General features: G+C 43.9%; 1 protein-coding gene across 1 annotated transcript in view; it reads right to left on the bottom strand.

Annotated features, from left to right (window-relative positions):
- Positions 1-12669, bottom strand: part of grm7 (glutamate metabotropic receptor 7) — a 214091-nt gene that overhangs the window by 75174 nt on the left and 126248 nt on the right. Inside the window, exon 5 of the mRNA XM_076096108.1 lies at positions 2646-2783. Coding sequence (XP_075952223.1) covers positions 2646-2783 — 138 coding nt within the window. The remainder of the gene's footprint in view (positions 1-2645; positions 2784-12669) is intronic.

Raw genomic sequence — 12669 nt, 5'->3', positions numbered from 1 at the left:
CTAGGGCACAGGGCCAGGAGAAAATCACAGAGCTCAGTTAAAATCGCAGTTCAGCAGCAGTTTTTCAACAAACAGCAGTACCTGAGAGTACTGCTTTACCTGACGAATAGCACTGAATGAGACACAGAACAAACACAAAGACGCGCAAAACGACTGAAGAGATGCAGGAATGACACCTCGGAGATGCAAAATGACAACAACAGGGATGCAAAACTACCAGAGAGACAAGAACAAAGACAAACAAATTGCAAAAAACAAGCACAGAGAGACTCAAAACAACTACAGAGACTCAAAACATTTTCAAAGAGAGGCAAAACGACCATAACTAAAAACCATGAGGATGTGTAAAATAATTGGGGATGCAAAACTATCTAAAAGAGGCGCAAAACAACCACAAAAAGCCACAAAACGTTGGGGACGCAAAACTACAGGGATGCAAAAATACACAAAACCACCACAAAAGATGCAAAACAACCACAAACTGATGCAAAATGACTACAGGGATGCAAAACTACCACACAGATGTAAAACAACCACATTTTGAGATACAAAACGAGGCCAAAGAGATGCAAACTGACCTCAGAGATTCACAAAACAACCTCAAAAAGACAGAAACCAACTACAGAGAGAAACCAAACGTCCACGGAGACCCTCACAATGACTGAAGAGAGGATGGAAAACGTTTTGTGTCTCTTTCAGTCGTGGCACTCTTACTCTCAACAAGCAGAGCGCTGCACTCTGCAGGAGTGAGCTGCCACTGGGTCCAACTATGCCTCTAAATGTCTTTGTGCTTTAAAAGAGCTTTTAAAGAATAGCATCATGTCAATGTGCAAGTATTATCCGTATAATTCCTCATTTCTTTGCAAAATAGAGGGGACATAATGATCATTCCTTTGTGTTGACACAAAGAATCCCTGACCTCATCTGAGCAGCTTTAATACTCGGTGAGTTGGGTTGAATTCTCCCCGTCTGAGTCATTAGAGTCGTTTCAGAGAATAAAGCTGCTGCTGGTGTCTCTTGTCTACACGCCTGCTGCTTCGAGGACACAGAGGGACTCAATCATTCCGAAATGGCACAGGAGGCGTGTTCATTATGTAATTGCAGGTTTAGTTCTAGGGGGCACAAGTGATCCCAGACGTCTCTGTGGTTGGAATTATAATATGTGTTGGTGGGGGGGGGGGGGGGGGGGAACAAAGAGTGTCAGTGAAACGTGACGATGTATTAGGCACTGCCACTGTTTACTGTTTGTAAAATGTATACCTTTAAATATCAACCAGACGAGTTAGTGAGTGGAATACGAGAGGGAGGGTGAAACGTAGCAGACATGCAATGAGACAATAAGACAATAAGACAATAAGACAATAAGAAACGGTATTATGTTCCTCTGTGGCTTGAATCAATACTCTTAATAGAACGGGTTCATTCGTGCTGAAGGTTTGCTCCACGCTATCGTATTGCGTCGCTAATTGCCGTGCACGATTGACTGTAGCCCAGAGGGATGAAGAGTTTCTGCTCCACCATTGCAGGTGCAGCCGTGCCTCCCCCCCCCCCCCCCCCCAACAACCTACGGGAGAAAAGACCAAGTGTATGCAGAAAGTCAATATGTGATGAATAGCGTTCATTAGAGCTGTGATATTAGCCCCTGTCTCTTTCTCTGAGACTTCCCGTCCAGCTCAGGATGCAGTGGGTCGCTTCCAGCTGCTGGTGTTCGCTCATACTGCCCCCCCCCCCCCGCCCCTCTCAGCACTTTCTGTTGGAAGTTCGCTCATTTTGTTCTCTGCTGGACGATAAATCAACAACCAAATCCTCACCGAGAGAATAGCCTCATACTGCGATCTTGGCATTGTGTATATCGTATGTAATGTGGATTTGCACTTTATTATCTCCGGCAAGAAGGTAAAGCTTTATGTTTGGTTTGTTTGTTTGTCAGCAGGATACTGGCCTGATGTCCATGGAACCTGGTGGAAGGTGTATTATGGGCTGGATCATAATCACAGGGCGGATAAGCACATTATTTTCTGTTATGTTGACATTGCAGGAAAGAGCATCTCGTCCCTCCTTATAGATTATATTGTGTTTCAGTGCTGCACTCCTCACACTTTGTATTGCAAACACTGCTCAGTACTTTCCCTCGGTATAAATAAAGCTTGATATTTAATTATATTTAATTATAATAAAAGTAGCGATGCCCTGAGTCTTTTAACATTGAGCATATGCCAATCAAATCCAATCCAATATCTGTTCTTGTTGATTCTTCTTCTCTTCATATTGCAGCCTCTCATCATCTCCAGCGTGTATTCTGAAGTTCAGCACTTTTTAAAGCAACAGCAGCAACTGAGAGCGCTGCAGTAATAATACAATAATGATATTTCCTGCATTTACATTTAATCAATCTAGCGAATACCAGATTAAATTGGTTATTGTGCTTCATATAATAATAAAAAAGCAATATAAAACTTTGTGCCTTACTGTTTTATCGTTTAAGGAGAATATTTATGAATTAAAAGTTTGCAGAGCCCTGGCTGCCTGAAGCTCATGGCTGGATGTAACTTATTGGGCCTTCTGTGAGTGTTATCATCTCTCCTGAGGTTTAGTCCTTCTCTCTGGCCGACTGTGACGTCTGGACACCGTTGGCAGAGGCTCACCTGTACACTTCCTGCTGCTCTCGTCCTTCTTGGAGGAGCTCATCAGCTTGCAGTTGAAGTTCTCCTCCCAGTACTCGGCGAACCACACGTTCCTCCTGTTGTTCTCCAGCGTGCGTGACGTGAAGTATGCGTCGAACCCTGAAAGACAAAAGGACGGCGGGTCAGCAACACCTTCAAAATGTCTGTTCTGCACCCAAATCACTGGTGTTATGTAAAACATCCAACGCGCTCTCAGAGACGAGTTCACCTCTTCATGACAGAGACACATAGCAGCAGTAAACATGATCCGAGAGGAGGGTCGGACACGCGTGCAAGTTCAGAAACGCACCTTCTGTCAGTGCAAGAACAAGTCCGGGGGCTCTCGTTCTGGTTTCACGCTGCCAGGACGGCGGTGAATCTTTGCATACGGACACAAAACGTTTGGCAGGACATGAAGACTCCAGAGCAGCGGATGGAGACGGAGCTGCGGATCAACAGAAATAGCTGCCGAACGAACACATAACCTGTGCTGGCGTCACACAAAGGGCCCCGGAAGAGTAGGTGGTGGCTGGAGGCTTCTAATCACATAAAGCCATTAAGAGATTATCGGTAACGATGACGATAAACAGAATATGCAAAAGAATAAATATAAATGTATTCAACCTCAAGACAAATTTTATAAATCCATGTGCGGCATAAAACCATTATACAATACATTATGAATGTGGCCGCCAGATGAGCATTAACTTGATGCTGCATTGATTTATATCATCTATGTACTTTATTATGTCCTTTATTATATTTATCTTTTTAATAAAAAGAGAGCAGCAAACACACGCAGAACCAACACACTTTGGGTCAAAACACCATGATGACCATTTCATTTCAATCAGGAGAAACTTGTTTAGAATTCAACAGTGATTTATACAAACATAACATATGAATAGTGCAAAGTCTTTGGCAATTGGACTCCATCCTGAAGTAATCTCACCGAGGGGAGGGACACTGAGGTCCAATAAGGCCTGACCCCCCCTGGAGTCCAGACGCTGGTGGTGGTGGTGGTGAAAGGAGTTGCTGCAATCTGATGATGAATGAGGAGCATGACTGTGATGCTGACTGGAGGTGACGGGTGGAGGAGGGTCGCATCTGCTTAGAGCTGAATTGACAACTGACAGCAGCAGAGAGAAGGACACTTTTTAAAGTTTGACAGCTGCGATGTGATTGGCTTCAGGAAACGGTGCAGAATCTGGTTGGTTACTTCAAAGTGAACACCCCCAATCAGCAATTAACAGGAGAGAGAGAGAGAGACAGAGATTATGAATGAGAAGGAGTGTAGAGATAGTCTTCCTGACTGAACTTGCGCTTAAGCTTCATAAATTCACAGGACAGGAAGTGGTAGATGTAAAGGAGCTGGTCGGATCATGAAAGACTCCGAATCTGCTCCGTGCTGTACAATTTAAATCAAAATCCATCCAATCAAATCACTTCAGCCCGAAGAGAATGAATAATATTTCAAAGAAAGCATTAGCAGCCGAGTGAGGATCCATTTCTTCCTCTGTTGACAGCTTTGTCTCCTGCACTCCATCATTCAGATGCTCACAACAGTCAGAACAGGAAACTGAGTTATACGGAGAAGAGTCCTCCATCTTAAGACCTGCACTTAATCACGTCGCTATTCTCGCTGTGAGCGTTGGCTTTGAAGTGACAGGCAGCCTCGCCCTCTGCCACCGATGCCGCTGAGATGTCCTTGACACCCTCTCACGATGTCACCGACGCCTACATCTTTTATCATTCCTGGCTAAAAGTAGGATCTTGACCTCTGTTGCTTTCTATGCGTGAAGTCCGCATTAGAGGAGGACGTCAGGGGACGTTTGTACGGTGATGGCGATGGAGGTTAAACGCACACATGAAAGAGAAACATAAAAGATGACAGGAGAATACAGCTTGAAAAGGACTCTGTTACAGTGAGAGATGTAGTTCGTAATTCACACAGCGACGGGCTGACTGGGACTAACCCGTCGGTTTGTGGCCGTGATGAAGCCTCGAGTTCGTTTTGTTCTGCGTACACTCTGCACTCAGTACCTGCCCAATAACCTGGAATCTAATCCTGATATTTATTTGTATCTGCCCATGTTCCCCCTGGCAACTGCAGGAGTTCCGAACGTGCATCTGTTCAGGAATCACGGCCGTCCTGTCACGCATCAATCACGCAGCGTCTCCAGCAGAAACAAAGCATCCGTCTCGTGCGTCTGCTGCGTCACTGACGCACGCTCTTTCCGTATTTCCCGTCCGTGAGAGGAGCGTGAACACAACAGTCGGATGCAGAAACTAGGGCAGAAATGAGGACCGTCTCTCAAGACACTTTGACTGACGTGGTTTTTCTGTCCCAGTCTCTGCGGGCTGGAGACGGACAGCTGTGCTGCTCACATCTATTTAAAGATGTCTTTCTTCTGAGGCGATGAATAATGAATGTAAACAGAAACACTTTCACGCACTGATCCATTCTGATGAGGGACGCGTGCTTGTGATAAACTTAATCAAGACTATTTCAATGATGTAATGTTATGATTTTCACTCCTTAATTCACCGTGATGTCAGAACTGTTATAGATAATATGCATTCACGCTCCATGAGTTCTTCAAGCGGCTTATTCTCTCCTTAAAGAACACAAACGAGCAGGACGTTAAATCGTCTGACTGAAGGGCAGATTATTCCTTCGGCATCTTCTCGCAGCTTGAAAGAAAAACTAAATTAGAAATGTCCTTGTAATTACTGTTCGGAGAGGAGCATTAGTGCAACAGAACGCCGAGCATACATTTGAAAAAGTTGGGATTCGACAATAACTGCATCTGGATGTACCCCTCAGGGGCGAACGCGGTGTTTGATCTTAATTTATAAGAATCCCTGATGAGTCTTAGCCTACTTTATGGAGCGTATAATGTCAGATCGGGTCCTGAGGAGAAGCTGCCGAGCCACTGAACAGAATTACAACCGACCCGACCGTTGTTCAATGAACACCGAGAGCTGTTTCATCAACATGCTGCACAGTGAGACAGGCTGCTCTGCTATTGATTAGTGATCCACTGAATCAGTATCTACATCCAGACCCGGAAGATTCTCTTGCAAAGGGCCGCACGACCATTTCTGTTATTTTTAACATTGTTGTTGATATTTTATTATTGGCATTGTTATTTTGATTATTTAGATGATTGTCATTATATTATTACTCTGTTATTATTACTATTATTAGTAGTAGTAGCATTGTTATTACAATTTTTATCATTATCTTTATTATTATTTTTTACTATTATTCACATTTAGTGCATCCCTGCTAGACTCAGTCAGTGACTCGTTATCTCTGATTTCCATCCAGAATAAACTTCCATAACTCCACTTCTAAAATAAAGACACTGCAGCACTCAACATGTTTTAAGTATTCTCTAGCGTCATAGTAATCCAGTGATACTTGTGCATTAAGAGGTTCACTGCAAACAGGAGCTGCTAACAGGTCATTCGTCTTCCTCTAGAGCCTCTAGTTGAATGTTGTACACAAACAACAGTATTTAATGATTCAAAAGGTGCCCTTTGTTGTTGTTGTTTTAAAATAATACATGCAGCACAGCTGTTCAAAAGAGAAACACAGCAGATGTTGCTTTGAGAGGAAACGTTTGACAGGAATAAAGAGCAAAGACAGATCTCCATGTTGGACATTGAAGGCTGGTGACTTCCCCTCTCTGCACTTTGTTTCCTGCACTTGTTGTTTACTCCGAAATGTCGAACATGTTCTGGGTCAGAGATTTCAGCGACACCGTGAAAGCGTGTCAGACAATAGTGACATGTTATCTGGTGAGTTACCGCCACCGCTGCCGAGACCAAAGGCTGACATTTTCAGGGTCGCAGAGTCTGTCACTGTCCCTGACAACAATGTCACGTTCTATTGATTTCTTTTTCATTTCAATCTGAGAGAAGTGTCCATTTCTGAGCAAATCGTCTCTTATTTTCAAAGCGAAGCCAGCGTGAGAGTAAATCGCAATTACAAGTCCTTGATTGTAACACAGACCGAGGCAAAGTGGACAAAAGCGGAAATGAAAACGTTTGAACATTGATAATTAACAGCTACTGAGGAGGAAAGGTGAAGTGTGCTGTGTTTTGATCATGAATAACAAACTACATCTTGTAGAGGAAACATAAAATAAAGTTTTGCATCCAACTAAAAGAGTTGAATTTGATTATTTCTAAACTAAACCGTTTTGGGATGAATGGAAAGCTGACACTCCAATCCAACGAGCTCTGCTGCATTCATGTGGGAGGATGTCAGTCATCAGAGTCGTCATCTGAGACATCGCTGTAAAAATGACTTGTTGTGACTTCTTGTAGAATCACAGCCTCATGAAACTCTACAAACACAAACTAGAGACCTTGAGAAGTCAGAGGATGGATGGATTTTCTAGATATATTGACAATAAGTGGGTTCATGAGCAGTTTCCAGATCAGAAGTGCTCGCCATCCAATAGAGAAATCTCTAAACTTCAAAGGTTTTGAAACCAAATCACAGCATGAAGTGTTCCTCAAGGTCTATGTGTCTCAATGTGGTATTTATGATCTTTCTTTTGTTTTGATCAATTCTCGATTGTTATAAAACTGTTATATTTTAGCACCAAATCTGCATAACAAATGCTATTAACCCCAAAAATAACGCAACAACTTATGAGACATAAGTGAGCACAGGAATTGCCATCATATACTTCCATCATAATGTTCACTCAAGTTCTAAGCTTTGAGACGATGTAAACAACTTCTATGTAGCATCGGTTGACCTGCTATCTCCCCTAAAGACCCCCTGTTCCCCCTCAAAAGACCAACATGGGTCTATGTGTGTCTCTAGGGGTTCATCTGATGGGAGTAGTTTCTTTGCTGATTCAAATATGGATCATATTCTGGAGAAACAAACTCCACCAGATCATCAATAACTTGAGGCGCTAACTGACGATGCTGTGTGGAGCTGAATCCTGGATTTGTTTCTTTCCGGTTGATTTACTCACAGAAGTCCCTAAACAGTCTTCTGACCGCCCAGCCGAGCTGATGGAAATGCTGCTGCGCTCATCTCCTCGTTATTACCTCACCCTCCCAATAACAGAAGCTTTACAGGGCTACATGCCGGTTACTGTGCTACCCTCTAATTGGTGGAGGCTGTAACAGCAGACTGAGAGGAAATCTGCAGGGCTGCAATGATCGGATTTCTATTTGCAGCAGTCAATATCCGGTTAATGATGCCAGAAGTGAACATCAGTCAAAGGTGCAGCAGTGCTCGGTCCCCATCAATGAAAACTAAACGTGATTTGAATTGGTTTACTGCATGATATAATGTAATAATACCACAATGTGCAAAACATTTCTAATGCATTTATTAGACTCATTATCTGTCATCGATTTCCTCTGATTTGATAAATGCCTCTTCCGTCCAGTGTGATTGAGTCTTCAGCTGGCTGCAGCCAATCAGTCGATTTTACGGCCACTAAACCTGTACAAATGCAACAAAAATAAACGTGGAATTCTCAAAGCACCCGCAAAGGGTGAAGTGCACCTTTAACCGGCTGCCAAGCAAATGCTGACGCGGTGTTCCCGTGCTATTTGCGCATATTTAAATGAGGTAATATGCAGATATTCTTATGACAATGAGCCTCACTAACATCAGTCCAATTCACAAAGACCAGCGCAAATAGTCACAGCAGCTGCAGGGAAAGTATTGGCGTCTTCAGAGAGTTTGGGACATGAACTCTGGTCTCCTGCTTTGAGTCCTGTGTTTGTTTGACTGCTCCACCTCCACTCCCACCCGCCTCTGTGTGGGCTTGTTTCATCTTTAAAATACATGGTCACACTCCCGGAGCACTTCCTCTGAGCGTTGGATAATGACGTGGATGGGTTGACATCACAGTCGGTTGAAGGCTCGCTGCGCTCCTCACAGACACTGAAGTGTGTGTTGTGCGTTGAGCAGCGGCGGTGGTTACGTTTAGGCAACAAAATCACTAAGTTAAGGTTAACATAAGAAAAGGCCAAATTGCCCTCAGCTGTAGAACGTTATCGGCGTGTTTGCTGTTATAATATTAGCGTAAGATATCTTGTGAATCGGACCTTGAGACGGGGCAGACAGTCGTTACAAGTGATGGAGCAGAGCGGCTGTGTGTTTATGTGCAATAGCCACCAAAATGTACAAACAAACAGCAATATGAGAAAGCAGTGGAACTGTAGAATCCCTTCTGAACTACTCGTGTTGATCGTGTGAACGTGCTGCCCTCACACCAACCTGAAGCTCTCTCATTATAGCGCCATCGCCGGCTCAATATTTCAGACGTATTGCATTGGAGTGAGGGGTGTTCATGCCGAGAGAGGGAAACAAACCAATAAGAGTTTGTTTACTTGCCTCGCTGCCAGTTATCAAGCTCTAAGTGCTGCACTGATGGGAGCAGTGACTCCACTGGGACCCCCCTGATAAAGCTGCAGTGTTCAGCGAGTCTCAAAGCACTTTTTATCCTCAAAGATACAATTTGAATCTCAGGCTTAACTTCCACTTGTTATCTGGAATGTCTCGTATCCGATTAGATCCAGATGAGATCGAGGACACTTTGATTTCCACTCAGACAAATATCTGTGTCTCACAGGTCCGTCTTTGTTTACTGAGCAACATGCATATCAGGGTCGGTCCTCCTCCTCCGGTCCAGAGGGAGGTGCCAGGAAGTCGTTTGATAACTGACAAAAACACCAGAAGAAGAATTTACAAGAACGGTATAGCAGCAAGCTAACAGCTGTCCTTACGCTAACACAAACATGTGGAGGAATGATGTAGTTACACTGTGCAACGTATCGTCATACAACAGTTTGTACGATATCTCTTCATACAAACACGTGTCAGCTTCCACTCGTCACATGCATACAGTCTTTTCTAAACAAACTTCCGTCTTCACAGGAAACAATTTAGTTAAGTTTAAACAACCAAACTAATTTGTTAGGTTTAGAAACACATTGTGTTTTGGGTTAAAGTAAATCAACACGGACTCCTTGATTCGCATGGGGCACAAACAACCGTTTCCTGGAGGAAATACCGTTTTTTATTTGCATTTATATCTTTTTAACACATGGCTTAAATGCTTAAAAGGGGTCTACTAGTTAAAGATCTTGACCTGAATGGTTGTGTCATAAATAATTGCTTCGTATTGTATAAAGATCAATCAAAGTAGACAAGAACAATAGAGAGAGAGGAGAGGAGCTGGATTAAAATAAAATTGGAAAGCAAACAGGAAAAGAACAAGAACACGAAAATAAAGAAGAAGAGGTAATAATGACAGTTTACAATGTTTACTGAGGTAATAAATCAAGAGAGAAGTAGAGTCATTTTCTCATAGACTTCTATACAACCAGAGGAGTCGCCCCCTGGTGGACACTAGAGAGAATGCAGGTTTTTAGACACTTCAGCATCGACTTCACTCGGCAGAAGCGGAGGACGGAAAACACGTCACATACGTCACGAACGTCACTTATATTAAAATAATCAAAATCTCAGACGCCAAAGGCTGCCTGGTGCATCGGTATCAGACGGCGAGAGGCGTGACAAAGTGTTTTTGACGCCCTCGGACTGAGAACGATCTGTCAGCCCTGAAAGTGAAGCTGCCACTCTGACCCTGTGATTGCAACAACTAATCAGAACCGTAATTTGGCTCGGTACATTTCCTCACAGACGTCAGGTAATTGCAGCGCGTGCATAATTAAGAAGTCTCACAAGACAACCGGGGGGGTGAGTTTCCTCTGAACCCTCTGCTGGCGAGCTATTGATTGAACAGACCAGCATCTCTCTCTCACACACACACACACACACACACACACACACACACACACACACACACACACACACACACACACACACACACACACACACACACACACACACACACACACACACACACACACACACACACACACACACACACACACACACACACACACACACACACACACACACACACACACACACACACACACACACACCTTCCTGTGCAACACACCGTCTGCCTTTTAATGACGCCATTAATCGGCGTTCTCTCGTCTTCTACGTCTCTCCGTCTCCTTCACTTTAAGTGCCACCCTTCCGTCTCCCCCGTCCTCTCTTCTGTCACGAGCTCTTCTCCCGCTCTTAACTGTGACACAAACAACAACAAATGACGCTTCCAACGACTGAAACTCTGAACTTCTCTTTCTGCAAAGAGACACGTTTTCCGGTTCTGTTGACAATTTGTCTGAGAGGAAGCGGGAGTCGAGCTGAGAGACACTATAGAAAATCTTTTCTTCAGGGTGACACATCGGAACACATTAAAGTTCACACAAGAAATAATAATGTGGAAAACAAATGCAGTTGCATTCAGTGGCCCAATTGGGAATCAAAAAACCCAACAACATCCGCTAACAACGCTCGTCTTCAGAGGGAAGGGTAATGCTCTTTATTCATTCCACAGACAGGTGATTGGTATCCATCGGCTCCAGTTCTGATCAGCAGTGATGGAAACATGACACGTTCATTTCCGCTGTGAAATAAACTCAACGAACTGTCTTTGTTAGTCTTCACACTGTTCCAACATTCACCAACTCTGGTTTGGTTGAAATAAACCCTCGATTCAAAGAGTTAGGTGCTGAAAGAAACATCCGTTATATTTGCTCCTCAGAGCGACAAGACTCCACTCACAGAAACAATCGTTAACCTCGCTGATCATTGTGAAACACACGTCATTCAAACTCGACACAAACCAAATTAAACTCATCAAAGACGTCTCGGTTCGTCTCTCCACAGCTCCGATGATCAACAACTTTTGTTTGAGAGTTTGAAGGAGAGACTGATTAAGAAATATAAAACAAGAAGTAACCACAGGAGCATCTTCACTGTTTACTAAAGCTGCACTCGAACGTGTCACCACAATAAAACAAAAGACAGGAAACTTGTCTATTGGCAATGAAAAAGGAGACTATTGCTTATTTTTTGAAGGGTTTTTCTGTGTTAAAACAACCTGCTTGTACAGATTCATCTTAAAGGGTATTAAGAGTCATTTTGTAAAGCAGTTGTTCTGCCATTTGTAATCCCTTTATTTTAACCTACAATGTCCTTTTAATCTACAATGTTGATATTTTTTTTATACAGAAGTCGTAACTGAAATAAGTAACCAAAGACATTTAACTGTGAAAACGTTCACCTGATTTGGGCGCTACATGAAAACTCAGAAGATCACATAAGTTCATGCTTCATGCTGATGGGAACATGAAGGCCTGACCCTCATCATCACAATCCATCCAATAGTTGTGGAGAGAGAACACACAGATGACAGACGTCGTCTCTGCAGCTAGTGCGGCTGAAAACACAGCGCAGTAGAGCAGTTTCAGAGAAACCCAACAACTGGGGGGGGGGGGGGGGGGCATCAGAGTGAGAGCAACACATCACCTTTGAAGTCACTTTGAGTGTTTCAGATGACTCACTATTCGCTGAGGTCAGACTCTCACCGGTGACCTTCCAACACATTCGTCCTTGCTGTCCTCATGTCTGTCCTGCTGTGTAAAAAGGGACTTGAGCAAAGCTCGAGCTCTGGAAGCCAAAGTGCAGTTTCACGCAGATGAAAAGACCTCGCGAGCCGAGGTCACTCCTGGGCCGCGGCGGTGTTCGGCCGAGCGATCCTAGAATAGTTGGTGTGACGTGTGCGACGGTTATCGCTGCTGTGTGGCAAGCTGCTCCGTTAGCCCTCTCACCTGGGGGGCACAGGGCGGTGTTGAACCGGCATCGTAACCACTGTGTGTGTGTGTGTGTGTGTGTGTGTGTGTGTGTGTGTGTGTGTGTCGCATCAAATCCCTGCTACGACATGATCGCAGCATCACGAGTAGCCATCTGGTGCTCGGAGGCCGGTGTCTGCAGATCGACCTGTTTCCACTCTGTCTGTCCAACTTCACCCCCAAAAACTAACACGCGCTGCTTTCCTGTAATGATGGGAGTCTGGGAAATATCATCAAGCTGGTA

This window comes from Anarhichas minor, unplaced genomic scaffold (genome assembly GCF_050575085.1).
Source record: "Anarhichas minor isolate MPS153535 unplaced genomic scaffold, ASM5057508v1 ptg000021l, whole genome shotgun sequence".
Classification (NCBI taxonomy): Eukaryota; Metazoa; Chordata; class Actinopteri; order Perciformes; family Anarhichadidae; genus Anarhichas; species Anarhichas minor.
The sequence above is the reverse complement of the archived record's forward strand: the minus strand, read 5'-3'. Positions and strand labels throughout refer to the sequence as shown.